This window comes from Sminthopsis crassicaudata, chromosome 4 (assembly GCF_048593235.1).
Source record: "Sminthopsis crassicaudata isolate SCR6 chromosome 4, ASM4859323v1, whole genome shotgun sequence".
In the NCBI taxonomy this organism is placed as follows: Eukaryota; Metazoa; Chordata; class Mammalia; order Dasyuromorphia; family Dasyuridae; genus Sminthopsis; species Sminthopsis crassicaudata.
In genome coordinates, this window is record NC_133620.1 from 49713993 (window position 1) to 49729536 (window position 15544).

A 15544-nucleotide genomic window follows, 5' to 3' on the forward strand; every position below is an offset into this window, starting at 1 on the left:
AAAAAATAACCTTCAAAAATACAGATTAGATAGATTTACTGAAATGGCAATTTGTCTAAAATTGATCGGAGAATCCTCATGTTGCGCAATCTCAAAACAGTTGAATAGTGTGATATGACAGCTGAGAGAGATAATACAATTTAAGCTTATATTGAAAGAAGCATAATTTCTACAAATAAGGAGGAATAATCCCTATCATGCTCAGCCCTGGCCATCACCATTTAGGAAGGACATTAATCCACACAACTAATGTCCTAAGGAGAGAGTGAAGCAGCTTGAATGCATGCCATAGAATTATTTGAATTAATTTGGGACATTTAACCTGAAAAGAATAGATAGGTAGGACACTCACATCCTAACTATGGAAGAATAGCTTCAGGCACTTAAAAGGTCAGAGGGATTAATTCAATTTATTCCACTTGACTTCAGGTAGTAGGAGTAGGAGCAATGGATAGAATGTAGAAAGAAGCATGAATAAGGTTGGGGAGAGAAGACCTAATTACCCAAAAGGGTAATGAGTTACAATAAAAGAGAATGGGAGATATTTGAAACAGGAAGACCAATAAGGAATTAATTGCAATAGTGCAAGTATAAGGGGATGAAGGATAGTAGCCTATAAAGGGCTGAAACTCTGAATAGGTGCAATAGAATCAGACAACTGAGCACTTAAGGCTAATTATCTATTGGGCAATTCTTGGAAAAAATGGACCTTCTCACTGTTCTGTGCTGGCTCGATCTTCTGGTGTATATAGATAATTGTAGGAGGGATTAGGGAGTGGAGTAAGACAAGCCAGGGTCACTTTGGAGAGAAGAACAAGGAGAAGGGAGGCTAATAGGTGGAGAGCTTGTGGCAATTTTGTCCATCTCCTTAACTTCTCCCCCTGAGGACCAAGGACTTTTGCTGATTCTGATTCTGGCTGATCCTGAGGTCAACAGGGAGCTAACTCAGACTTCACATGTCTGAAAAATGTCAGACTTCACATGTCTGAAAAAAAGGTGATTTATACAAGAGGTGTTAGAAAGGTAAAAACAATAATTCTCATCACCAGAATGGGTTTATGGGGTGAGTAGAAATGAGGAGTGTAAATGAAAGAATGATATTATGGGGTCAGCCTGGGTGCCCAGAAGAATGGTGGTGTCCTTGGCAGTAAGGATTCCATACTATAGAACTCTGAATCATCACTCAGTTGTGCCCTCTGGAGCAACATAAAATGTCTTCTCTTCCCCATAATCCTCCTGTAGGTATCTGAGGCATTGATCATGAAAAACAGAAGTCTGCTACTGGAGAAATCTCAAGGTTCCTGACTCTTTCTACTGTATCAAGAGCTTTAAAAATATTATGTCATTCTTCCTTTCTAGTCTAAACACAAAAGTTCCTTTTCCATTATATAAAACACTCTCTTTATGACAATCCTGTGATGTGGGTACTCTGGGTATTGATACCCTCATTTTAGAGATAAGGAAACTGTGGTTTAGGTTAATTTGGCTTGCTCTAGATTACCAGGTTAATAAGTACTCTTTAGGTTCATTGTTTTTTACACTTAGTTTTAATTTAATTTTTTCTCAATTAATCATTGTTCTTTCCATTGCACTACAAAATTGTTTCTAAAAACCAATCAAAAAATTCCCAAGATTTATATCAATATAAATAAATTAGTCATTATTATGGTATAAGAAAAAAAAATCTAGTTGGACTTGATAGCCATTGAGATCCCTTCTCGACATGATTCTGTAACTTTGGTCCAGTATCCTTCTGAATATTGTCCTAGTCCTTCTCTTCCAGCTGCCAGCGGCTGTGAATTGCTGTGGATGGGATCCAGGAACTCATATTCATAATTTTGTCGGTACTCTACAGACAGGGATGGGCTAGAACCCACTTGAATAGCCTCAGGAGAGCCAATGCTAAATTTTCTGTGTAAGCTTTTATGCCTCAGAAATCAGGAAAATTTACAAACCATGGCTTGATTTATTGTTTTATCAGTTGTCTAGACTTAAGAAAGTGTTGATTATGCAGATTAAATTTAAAAAATGTGTAGTGAACACTGCCCTTTCTTCCCCTCTCCCACCCTGCCCTGAGCCAGTTGTTAAAACATTTACCAGCATAACCCTCAACACAGTTCCTAAGTATCACAAAAGTCAAAGTTAAACTTTGATTGACTCCAACTTATAAGTTCACGAGTCTCTTGCTTCTTTTATGAACAGAAAAAAGCTCTGTGGCCAGAGTCTGGCAACAAACTATGGGTCTGTCATCTGAGTAGTGACCTTACTTAGTTCAGAGGCTCATCACCACATAGGTTGGCTTATGCGAAGAAAGGTTTTTTTCCCTATTTTATTTTGGGTTTTGTTGTTTTCTTTGTTCAAAACATAAAGACATTTATGAAGTGTCAAATAGTTGTTATTTAAATGAGAGAATTCAATTGCTAAATTTATTTTCAGTAAGCACCAACACTTACGTGACATCTACTGTGTGCAGAGTATATAATGGGATGTTATAGGAGCACACAAAGGAAGAGAGACTTCAGGCTCCTGTGGAGATTATAGTTTAATGGAGATATTAACAATAATTATAAATATAATAGCATTTATATAGTGCATTGTTTTAAAGTACTTTACCAATACCACATTTTATCCTTAGAATAACCTTAAAAGGTAGATGCTATTACTATATTCACATAGTAACAGATGAGGAAACTGAGACAGACCACCATTAAATGACAAGGGTCACATAGCTGATTAAGTGTCTGAAGCCCAATCTGCCTCAGGTCCCACACATGATCTACCATACCACATAAAGTTAGGAACATTCATCTCATCACTTTCAAATTGATCACAACTAGTACATAGAAATATGGAATCAAGTCTAGGAGTTTGGAATATGAGTTAGGATTAGGTAAGTAGAGTTTCATGGAAATGTTGAATCTAAAGTAAAGTGATATAGATATAGATATCTATCTATATGTACATATACATATACATATATATCTATATATCTATCGATATTTTGTTGGTTGGTTGGTTTGGGAAGGGTAGTTTAGGACAGAGATGGATGGAGGGGAGATGTGAGTCCAAAGAGAAGGGAAGCAGAAAGAACAATGTGAAGGAAGTAGTGTTAAAAGTCCTATGTAAGAAATGCCCAGCATGTGCAGGGGGGATCCTGCCCCAAAATGGTATTTCATTTGGAGTGAACAGAAACAAGAATTCACCAAGAAGAACCACTAGAACTTCATTTTAAAAAACAAAACTTTTTTATTATGAATTTAATAGATCTAAACAACTGGAAGAATACCAATTGCTCATGAGTAGGTTGAGCTAAAATAATAAAAATGACAATTCAACTAAATTAATCTATTTATTTAGTACCATGCCAAATTGCCAAAGAATTATTTTATAGAGTTAGAGAAAAATAATATTATGAACTTACATATAAACAAAATGATTATACCAATATACAAAGAACCAAAAAGAGGGTTGTATATGAAATTCAACTATTTTTAAATTTATTTATTTATTAAATTTATATTTATTAAATTTAACCTAGTAAGAGTCAAGGTCAAGGTCAAGGCAAGAGATTTCACAAACTCTAGACTAAGTCTCAGCTTCAACAATTCTCTAGCCTACACTGAGAAATTCATTGTAGTCCTGGACGTAGACCAACTGTCTCCTAAATTTGGGAAACTAAGTTCAGGATCACTTTTGGCCTTTTCTACATTGGACTAAGAATGGATTATATGAGAATTCCCCAGGATCTTACAAGAGATTTAAGGGGAATTTCTTAATTATACATAGGAGGCATAAAATAATTCTATTATCAGTTCTTTTTCTTGTTCAAATTATTTACATTGCCTTTATACCTTAACTGACTGCTTTGGGATTAATATCTCTTAAATAGTCTGGCAATAGAGAATGTTGAACTAGATTAGAGAAGGAAGGAATAATTTACATAGCAGTTTACTTCAAAATAAGCACACTGAATCTGGGGCTCCAGAACCAGTTCTGAGGTTTCGAGGACCTCATATTATTTTGTGGAGACTCTCTCCCCACATTTTTGTTGTTTGTTGCAGTTTTTGTCTATTATTACACATTTTGGTCTATCTTCATTTTATTTTGGTCATAATTATGTTTTGAACTATCAGGTTGAATTATGGCTACCTGCTTGAACTTTGTAGGGATCCTTAGAAGATGTTATCAGGGTAGAGTGATACAGTATCTGTAGGCTACATTTTTTATTTCTACTTATACAGACATTTTCTTTATTGAGATAACAGAATATAAAGTCAAAGCAACCAGACATGAGCTGTCCAGTTCTCTGACTCTCTGGGGCAAGAAGGTTTGAGTTCAGTATTAGCATGTGTGATGATTAAAACCTCAAGAGATACTGAGAATCACAGGTGTTTGGGAGGTTTTAGCCTAGTAGTCTGAGAAATCATTGTCGGTTGCCTCTTCATGCTCACTTGGTTAGAGTTCAAGGCAAGACTTCCACATAATCACTATCCACATTCACTGAAAAGAAAACAAGGGAATAAATTGTTAAAGTGTATAGTCATTTCTAAGACCCCCAAACAAAAGTATGTATTTTTTTTCCTTCCCAAATCTGGCAACCTGGGGCATATAACTTTTCAGAAGCAATGAGGTGAAACGATGGAAAAAGTAATGGTGCTGGAGTCAGGAAGGGTTGAATTCAAATTTAGCCTTATACCCTTCCTAATTGTGATCCCCTGAGCAAGTCACAATTCTGTATGCCTCAGTTTCCTCAACTGTAAAATGGTGATTATAATAGAACGTACCTCCCAGACTTGTTGTGAGGATCAAATGAGGTAATATTTATAAAGCACAGCACAATACCTAACACATTTGTTTTTCTTCGTGAGAACTTGAGACTGAGGCTTGGAGAGTTTCTATAACTTACCAGAAACCACAAAGCTTTCATGCCAGAAGTCTGGAGCAAATCTCCTGATGCTCAGGCTATTGACTCTCTTCAGTGTTTTTTTTTTTTAATTTTACCATGAGGGTTCTTACCATAATCATCCTCCTCTGAAACATCTGGTGGATCTCCCCAGCTCTGGTACAAGTTAGTTTTCACTACAGGGTAACGAAGGTGAATCACTAATCCTTGATCAGGTTTTTCATATTTGGAGATTAATTCTTTTAGGTTTGGAAATATCTCCTTTTTAACACTTTTTTCTGACTGTAAGAATAGAGAACAGCATTTATGGCTGTGCCGTTGCTACATGGCATATCTCTAAAGAGAAGCAGATTGAAGAGCAAGGAGCCAGCAATTCTGGCTTGAAAGTAAACTTCTGTCCATAGTAATGACTGTCCATTTTAAAGCTGACACCCTAATTTGGTCACAAGGGAATAAACTGTGAACAATTATCAACAATAAATTATTCAATAAAGATTTTCTGGATTATATGCCTATGAAGGCAATAGCTAATAGTATTTCATCTAAATTTTGTATGTCCCATGATGCCTTGTACAGTCCTCTGTACACCTAAGTAGGTGCTTCATGATTTTCTATTGAATTGTATAGAAAAAAGTCCTTGTTTAACATTAGGCTAATAATTTATTAGTTATACTATCTTATCTAAAGTAAAATAGATAATAAATAATTTAAACAAATATTATAGAATGATGAAATATATCATTATATATCATATAAATAAATAACATATAAATATATATAAACATAATATATAATATATATATCAGAATTATATAAACATATAATAAATATATCATTATATATCTATATATCAAAATATATGATTAATAATATTTATTTATTGTTCCGCTGTGAAGAGAGAAAAGAATATTATTCCTCAGAACTCTTCAATTGCCCCTATTCAGGCAGCTAATTGTTAGTTAATAAAATGTGAAGTCAGGTCCACATTCAGAAATAAGAGAAAAAATTGTGAAGTTTACAGTCATTCCTGAGTTCAAATTCTACTTCAGGCGCTTACTGGTTGTGTGGCACTAAGAGAGTCACTTAACTTCTGTCTGACTCAGTTTTTTCACCTGCAAAATGGGGATATTGATAGCACCTACCTTTCAAGACTGTTGTGAATCAAATGAGATATTTGCACAAAGTTCTATATACATGTTGGTTATTATTATTTTGCCTATTGAATAAAGTCCAAACCTTTTCACCTACAAATTAAAGCTCTTGGGAATTCTTGATTCCATAACCATAAAACAATTTTAAATGAATACCACATGTGAAGCACAATACCAGATGATGTGTTTATAGAGACAAAAACAAAAAAAATGCCTTCAAGAATCGATTCTACTGGGTGATACAACATGTATTCAGATAAGAATATAGAAGATCATCTGAGGTAGAAGAGAGCGGTAAGAAACTGGGATCAGAAAAAAGTTTCCTCTGGCTCTTGGACTGAGCATTGAACCAAAAAAAAAAAAAAAAAAAAGCATTCTAAGAATAGAAGGAAAGGGAGTGCATTCTAGATTTGAGGAAGAGACAGCCTGTAGAAAGACTGATACAGAAGATGGGATAACACATTTGGGAGATAGGAAGCAGACCTATTTGTCTGTATCACAGAGAACATGAATGAAAGCAATATGAAAGTAAATTGAAGCCCAATTATGGAAGACTTTATATGTCAAGCTAAAGGGTTTGCATTTTTTCCTCTATAGTCAATGGGAAATCAGTGAATATTCTTGAGCAAGGAAATACAGGCTGAGATCTGTTATTTAGAAAGATGGTTTTGGTATCTGTGTGAATGATAGACTGGAGAAAGTTAAAAATGGAAGGAGAAAGACAGTCTATTATGACAGTCCAGTTAAGAGATGCAAAGCATCTGAATTACAGCAGTGGATGTGTGAGTGGAGACAAGGTGACAGATGAGATAGGTATTGGGGAGGTTGGACTGAACAGACATGGGAACCGATTGGAAATGGCAATAGAAGAAAGGGAAGAGTCATGGTGTTTTCAAAGTTGCCAGCATGTGTGACTGAAATGTGTGGGTTATTTCTTCAACAGTGAAAGGAAAGTTTATAGAAGGGGCAGATTGGGAGTGAGGGGAAGGAAAGAAGGGAAATGAGTTTCATTTTGGAGTTAGAGTGTTTGAGATATCTCTCAGACATTTAGGTGGAGCTATCCAACAGATAGCTGATGATATGGGATAGGAGATTAGATGGAAGATTAAATATGGGAGCTTTAGACCTAGAGGATAACCTGCACAGAGATGATCATTCAAGTCACAGGAGCTAATGAAGTCACCAAGAAAGAGGGTATAAAGAAAGAAGAGAAGAAGGTCCATGATAAAGCCTTAATCAGTTAGGGGGCAGGATATGGAATTTGATATATCCAAGCAAACTGAAAAAGATAGTCACAGAGGTAAGAGATGGGAGAAAAAGAGGAAAGAACAGGGATGATAAAGAAGGATTTTCACATGTGAAGTGAGGAAGAAGGAGATTGAAACAGATTGACTCTATTTTTTCAGTTTAGTCTTCTGCTGAGAACAATTACATTAATAGTAAAATTACATTTTTATATCATTTTAAAGTTTACAAAACATTTTATATATATTATCTCATTTGACCCACACAACCCTGGGAGGTGGGTGCTATTATTATCCCTATTTGAAGATGAAGGTACATCGGTAAGTTTATACCTGGTAAGTTTCAAAGGCAGGACTTAATCTTGAAATCTTCCTGACTCCCTATTGAACAGCCTATCCTATTTGTCTCTATGCTATTTATTACTACTATCATTCACAGAGCACATGAAGAGGATCAGAAAAGGTAAATATTGGGGGTAGCCCAGGGATAGAGTTTTATAAGGCCTGACCAGAAATAAGACAAAGGAAGAAAAGAATATGAAAGAAACTGATAGTGTGTATTATTGAATTAGTGAACCACAGGGCAAGAATTCAAAAGGAGGAAAATAAAATCACAGTAGGAGTGATGGACTGAGAAAAATCATGAGATAGAAAGAAAGAATTCATAGTGAGAAGAAAAAAAATCAGTTTTAGAGCATATTATCAACAAACTCTCAAACCTCTCCAAAAAAGGAAATATGTATAAAAGATAAAGCTATTTCCGTTATCACCCATCTAAGATAACCAAGAAATTTAACTAGGTTAACAATAAACTATCAGTAGGCTAAATCCTAATCTTTAACAACACCTCTTCCCCTATCTATCACCACATTCAGACAAGGCTGTGCAAGTCGATTTATGGGCCTGAAATAGAATTCAACTCTACCCTCCCTTCGTTTCCCTGAGGTGAGCAGAAAGCCCAAAGCATGCTCTAGCTGGGACAGCAATGTAGCTACTGAGCTGCTGCAAGAGCACTATCTTGAACAGAACATGGGTTGGATGCCAACATGTACGTGATTTATACTTCCATCTCTGACCAGTTATGTCCCCAAAGAAATCCCTTGGCAGCCCTAAAGTCAGGAGGATCTGAGTTCAAATCTGGCCTCAGACACTTAACAGTTCCTAGCTGTGTGACCCTGAGCAAGTCACTTAATCACAATAGCGTCAGAAAAAAAGCAAAAAACAAAAAAAGAAGAAGAAGAAAGAAGAAAGAAGGAAGGTGAAGGAGAAGGAGCAGCAGCAGCAGCAGCAGCAGCAGCAGCAGCAGTAGTAGTAGTAGTCGTCGTCGTCGTCGTGGTCATCACTTGGGGCAGAGACTAAAATTGTTAAAATGTGAACTACTTAGTTTGGAGAATATCTTCGAGGTTCAACCTCTGAGGAAATTGCTGAGGGAAACCTCTGAGGGATCAGAAAGTCAACAATTAAATTTACCAAGGATCTCAAAAAAGAAGAAAATTTAAAGACTTTGAGCATAAAGTAAATAAACTTAGAGAAAGTATTCATAATAGAAAAGATAATGACTTCCAGATCAACAAAAAGGTCTGTACATCTACAAAAAAAATATTATAGGGCAAAAGGAAAAAGAATCAGCATCTATTGAGACAAAACATTTTATGAATTCCCAAGAGAACATGAAACCACATCAGAATGTTCCCAAATTATTTTAAGAGAAAAATAAAAATCATGAGAGCAAAATTTGAGGTCGACCCAGAAGAATAATTGACAAAATAGAAAACCTTGAATCTCCAGTGACATACCTCATTAAAGAAACTAAAGAGAAAATGATTGTGAATGAAAGTACAAAGAAATAAAAAAAAACAATTTGGAAGAATAAAAGCAAAAATAATAACATTATTATGAATAATACACAGAAGAAAACAGAATGTATATGTAAGCAAAACACACTGATTTTGAAGACAAAATATACAGGCAACTTAAGGATTATATATAACTTTCAAAAGCACATACCTACAATGAAAGAAATAGCACCAGAAATCTTCCCAGAATTTTTGAAAACCAAATATCAATCAAAATAATTCACAAGTTGCTTCCAGAAAAACAACAACAATAATAAAACTTTATGTCACAACCTCCCAAACACAGAATAATTAAATTTAATTCCAATGAGATACAAATTCTGCAATGGACTAGGAGAGGACCTTCAAATATAAAAGAAAGGAAATTTGAGTAGCAAAAAAGTATTTTGTACCCATTAGGAAGCACAAGAGGGAATGGAATAATATATTCCAAAGAACAAAGGAGTTCAAGAAGCAGTCCGAGGTTATATACCCTGCAAATTTAAGTCTAAGTACTAATGTAAAATGATGAAAATTCAGTTTTTAAAAAGACATTCACAGCATTCATACAAAGAAAACCAGATCTGAGAAGATTATTTATTTTGTAAAATAAGTGAAGTATAAGAAAAGTAGACAAATACAGATAGCAACCAAGAAGAGCACCAGTAATTAAATAAATAATCTCAGAAAAAAAGGTGGAAAATTAAAATGAATAAGTGTAGGAGAATTGAAACAGAGTATGATATCAGAAGATAGGTTGGAGTTAGAGGAAAGAAGTTTAGATTATTAGATATTGGCTATGCAACAGTGAATGATAATATGCCCAAAGGTATTTCTGAACCTGACTGTGATTGATATAAAGTTCAGATGAAAGTTATGAAAGTTTAGATGCTTTATAAAATAAGAGACCAAGGTATTCATGATGACATCTGCATATACTGGAGCATCCAAATATCAGGGTGAGGAGTGGAATAAAGAAGAAAGCTGTAATGAAGAAATTGAAACTATATCCACTAATATGAAAGAGTGTTTCAAATCACTACTGATCAGAGAAATGCAAATTAAGACCACTCTGAGATACCACTACACACCTGTCAGATTGGCTAAGATGACAGGAACAAATAATGATGAATGTTGGAAGGGATGTGGGAAAACTGGGACACTAATACATTGCTGGTGGAGTTGTGAAAGAATCCAGACATTCTGGAGAGCAATTTGGAACTATGCCCAAAAAGTTATCAAACTGTGCATACCCTTTGACCCAGCAGCGCTACTACTGGGCTTATATCCCAAGGAAATACTAAAAAGGGAAAAGGACCTGTATGTGCCAGAATGTTTGTGGCAGCTCTTTTTGTTGTAGCTAGAAACTGGAAGATGAATGGATGTCCATCAATTGGAGAATGGTTGGGTAAATTATGGTATATGAAGGTTATGGAATATTACTGCTCTGTAAGAAATGACCAGCAGGAGGAATATAGAGAGGCCTGGAGAGACTTAAATCAACTGATGCTGAGTGAAATGAGCAGAACCAGAAGATCACTGTACACTTCAACAACAATACTGTATGAGGATGTATTCTGATGGAAGTGGAAATCTTCAACATAAAGAAGATCCAACTCACTTCCAGTTGATCAATGATGGACAGAGGTAGCTACACCCAGAGAAGAAACACTGGGAAGTGAATGTAAATTGTTAGCACTAATATCTGTCTGCCCAGGTTACATGTACCTTTGGAATCTAATGCTTATTGTGCAACAAGAAAATGGTATTTACACACATGTATTGTATCTAGGTTATATTGTAACACATGTAAAATATATGGGATTGCCTGTCATCGGGGGGAGGGAATAGAAGGAGGGGGGATAATTTGGAAAAATGAATACAAGGGATAATATTATAAAAATATATAATAAAAATTATTTTAAAAAAAAGAAGAAAGCTGTAAACAAAAAAGTAAGCTGCTTAAGAAAGGAAAAATATAGTAGATCATTGGGACAAACAAATGGGCCATGGGATAAAAATGAATGAAAGAAATTGCTGAAGAATAATGGGTAAGGAACAGCCTGCCAGGAAGAGTAAGGATCAAGGAATAAATCTCCTCTTCCTCCTTTTTCTCTTCATCTTTCTTCTACTCTTTCTCCTTGTTCTTCATGGAGTAGGAAAAAAGAGTACTCGAGTGTGGCTAGTGATGTCTGGCCTTATGGAGAGAGCTGTGTATCTGTTAGAATGAGAAGTGAATAAATTTAAGGCAAAAGGCAAGCTTCTTAATAATAGACCAAAGTTTCCAGAGGATTCAGTGGAATGGAAGCACATAGGAAATTATGGATTTGGGGGTGAGTGACAATATGAAAAGATACAGCAGGGAAGATGATTAAATTTGTCTTCATAACATAAAGGATGATCAGTTAACTGACAACTTCACTGTCTAAGGTCCTGCAATGACAGAGTATGAATATGTGGTCCTTTAGTGCCTCTGACTCCTAGAGACTCAAACCTCTTATTGTCCAAAAACTCCAGTATCTAAAGAAAACTAAGGCTTGACAGGGTGGGTCCCTGGGAACCGGGGATGCACTGAATCAGAATTGGAGCTTCATCCCAAAATGGCCACACAGAAGAATGCACACTCAGATGATGTATACAACACAAATATTTCTATTCTTGTCTTTGCATTATGATATGAACAGGTTTTTCTTACCTCTATTGAAAAGTATCCATGTTTTTCTTTTCTGATTCGGTATGTGTAGATCTTATTTTGAAACCTGTGGAAAAATAACTGAGTGAATTACACTATACTAGAATCCAACCCACATGCCCTCCAACCCCATGATGCATTCCTGGCAAGACTTTTGCTATTTTAGCTTCTAGAAAGCTGAAATTCCAGTTTTGAGCCCCTCAAATTGCAAGATTGCAAGATTAAGGAACTCATTTCTTTGGTCAGTGAGCTTAAATTTTGACCTAGAATTCTTTGAATTATGGCAAAAAGCTAGGATGAGTCACTAAACAGATACCAGAAAACATCTAGAAAAAGAAAAGGTGACCACAAAGAGTCAGCATGACTTTATCAGAACAGATTCATTCCAGATTGGTCTCATTTTCTTCTTTCTTTCCTTCCTTCTTTCTTTTTTTCTTTTTCTTTCTTTCTTTTCTTTTCTTTTCTTCTTTTTTCTTTCCTTTTTCTTTCTCTTTTTCTTTCTTCTTTCCTTTCTTATGGTTCCCTTCTTTCCTTCCTTCCTTCCTTTTCTCCTTTTTTTCCTTTCTCTGTTTCTTTCCTTCTCTCTCTTTATTTCTTTGTGCCCCTTCTTCCTTTTTTCCTCCCTTTCTTCCTTTCTTTTTTATAGAGTTGTTAAACTTTTGACAATTCTTTTCGTAAAAGTTCTTGTTACATTTTTTAAGAGAAGATGGTTTGAAATGGATTAGATGAGAGTACATTTAAGTGAATTCAGAAGAGTTGGAGAGTTAAGCTCAAAGATGGATGAGTTGTTACATATGCTGAGATAGCTGTTAATGTGGTAGAAGGTTTCCAGTGAAGGACCCCAGGGATCTATGCTGGGTACTGCATTTTTGGAAATTACTTGAGAGAATGTGTATGAAGCTTATTGTGAATCAGGATGTTTGTATCAATGATGGATGAATTGTTCCATATGCTGAAATGGTTTCTCCATGGGTTTGGCTCATCCAAGGTTGATACTCTGCCTTTGGATTGCTGGACTAAACAGAGTAGGTTGCTATATTATTACTTCCTGGCAGAGAAGATTGCTGAGCCACTGATTTCTTCCCTGGGCATGCTGTCTCTTTGTCTACTGGACATGGGGATCCATTCTTCACTGGGAAGCTTTAGCCTCTGGCTTAGTCAGGTTACAGCACTATTTTTATGTAGTGTTACAGTGCAAAAAGGGAAAAGATCCTTAATATAGCATAGGAAGAAACCTCTTTGACTTCCTCAGACTTGGTCCTAAGTTTTGTAACCAGAATTCAAGAGGTGAGAAAAGTCTAAACTCTTCTGTAAAAATGTTTTTGGTGTTTTTATTTTTCTATTATAGAATGGGTTGCTTCAAAGAGGAATTATACCCTTACTTTAAAAAAATCTTTTAATCACAAATATTTATTGATGGATTGAATACAATTTTAATAGAATAGTAAGGCAGTCCTGGATTAAAAGTTTTCTGTAAAGCTGAAGAGAGGGAATGCATTTTTTCCTCTTAATATCACATTGGACAAGTCTTCCCTTTTATACAATTCCTATATTACTTGTGGGGGTCATCCAGTTACACTTTCCTGATATCTATCAAGATATTATTTAAGTGAATAGTTGGGGACAAAGGAAGTGAAATGCTCTATGCCCTGGGGTAAGATCATTGCCTTTTCAATTTTTTCTTCCATAATTGAGGGCTTTCCCTTTACATGTCAACACCTCTATTTTTGCCCTTTCTAATTCTAAGCTTTGCTGGAATCTCAAAAGATCACATCCATCTCATTTACACAAAGTAAATATGGGCAGATCACTGATTAGAAGAATCAGAAAAGACTTCTTGTAGAATTTGATATTTAAGCTGATCAGTAAGAAAGGAACCTTTAAGTTCCAAGAGGTAGAAGGGGACAGTAGAACATTCTAGGAATGAGCTTATACAAAGAGGGGAATGCTAGAAACAGGAGCATAAAGAAAGCAATTAGAAGGAAACATTTGATTATGTTCTAACATTTACAAAATGTTTTGCTAATTACAATCCCATAGGTTAAGTGATATGTTTTATTGTCTCTCACCACCATTTTTTACAACTTAGGAAGTTTAGAGAAGTAAAATGGATTACTCACAGTCATATTAAGAAATAAAAGAGCAGGGCTTCACAACTCCTAATATCAGGACCAGTGCTCTTGGCACTACACCAGGTAGGACTCTGTTAATGAGATTGGTGCTAGAGTCATCCCATAAATTCTTACAACTCAGGTTTCCCTGTATCATTGTCATATCAACTAATAATTTAGCAGAATTTCATGACTGTGCTATTCATGTCTCATCATTTGGCTGCTCTCTTCTTAGTTTTCTGCTGATGAACAAAGCGATTGGCTCCTTGAGACCAGGTATTCCGTCTGAAGTCATTTTTGTATCTCCATTATCTGTGAATGTGGAAGAGGCTTAAGTGGTTGTTAGATTTGAATTTTAAACTATGCCTTTGCTATCAGGAAGCCTATGTTTTATCGATAAAATATATATCCTTCTTTCAGTACTGAAAATTATAAAATGTTGAACTAGAAACTGAGATAGTAGAGGGAAACAAGTGGTATTTTCATCACTGCTGCCAACTGATAATTGGGATTTCTCAAGAAAAAAAAGTGGATTTAGGTAGGAAACAGCTGGTTAAGAAGATATTGTCTCAACATAAGATTTGTATTTCAGGACCATGGCTTATAATAGACCTCTTAGCTAAAAATCATTCATGTTTGTTAAAAAAATATGAATTTATATAAAGTTGGAATTTTTTCAAGACAATTTCTAACTATATATTGAAGGAAAGGGGAAAAGAGGAAAACAACCAAAGAAATTTACCCAGTGAGATAATATAGACTATAGCAGACACAACATAAGGAAATTATCACCACAATGCACAATAGAAATACCAGGAAGTTGCAAGAGTTAATACATAAATAGACAAAAATAAAATTCATGTTCCAATACGCAAATAGACAGAACGTGAGTAAAAACAAGGAAATGTATATGTCTTCAGTGATGAACCTCATAAGAGTTGATGGGTTGGAAATTATGACTGGACTATGGTTCTGAAGGTTGTATCTTCTTTTAAAGGTCAGAATAAAGCAAGAAGGTGCTAGAGTGTTGTTTGTATTAAAAGGATATGTCCATGTAAGGAAATTCAGAACTAAAGAAAGAATGGAAACTCCTTGTGGGCCAGAATGATTGTATTTTTGTCTTTGAATCCCCAGCAACCAGAAGTCAGTCAATAAACATTTATTTAACAATTTCCATGCAATAATAGGAGCTTAAGGTTCATGGAGCACAGAGGATCATTGATTTAGAATTAGAATTTGTTTTGGTGCCAATTTAAATCGAGTTTATTCTCTAGGACAAGAATTGCAGTTCCATTGATAAAGTGCAATATTGTTTATTTCTCTCTGCACACATTCAAATATTCAGAATCCCCAGATTTACACAGTAGCTTAAATGTTAAACTACTACTTTCTTGGCTACAAATTTGAGTCCTTCAATTTTTGGAAAGCTGTGTGGAATGCTCTTTCTTCTGATACATTTAGTCAACCTAGAGTTAGAATTTTACAAATGGGGAAACTGTGACTTAGTGAATCAGAAGTGGAATTTGGATGCAGATTCCCAGAGTAGTTCTCCCTCTCCTCTATTTTACTATTATTGAGCAAAGGAAGCTTGGGGAGATCACAGTCAGA

The 15544-nt window shown here is 35.3% G+C and overlaps 1 protein-coding gene across 1 annotated transcript in view; it reads right to left on the bottom strand.

Moving 5' to 3' along the window:
• Nucleotides 1–3516: 3516 nt before the first annotated feature.
• SH2D1B (SH2 domain containing 1B) overlaps nucleotides 3517–15544 on the bottom strand; it is a 29460-nt gene continuing 17432 nt past the window's right edge. The window contains exons 2-4 of the mRNA XM_074264623.1: nucleotides 11829–11892; nucleotides 5017–5185; nucleotides 3517–4500 (exon numbers count right to left, since the gene is read on the bottom strand). Of these exons, the coding sequence (XP_074120724.1) occupies nucleotides 4463–4500; nucleotides 5017–5185; nucleotides 11829–11892 (271 nt within the window). The 3' untranslated portion in view covers nucleotides 3517–4462. The remainder of the gene's footprint in view (nucleotides 4501–5016; nucleotides 5186–11828; nucleotides 11893–15544) is intronic.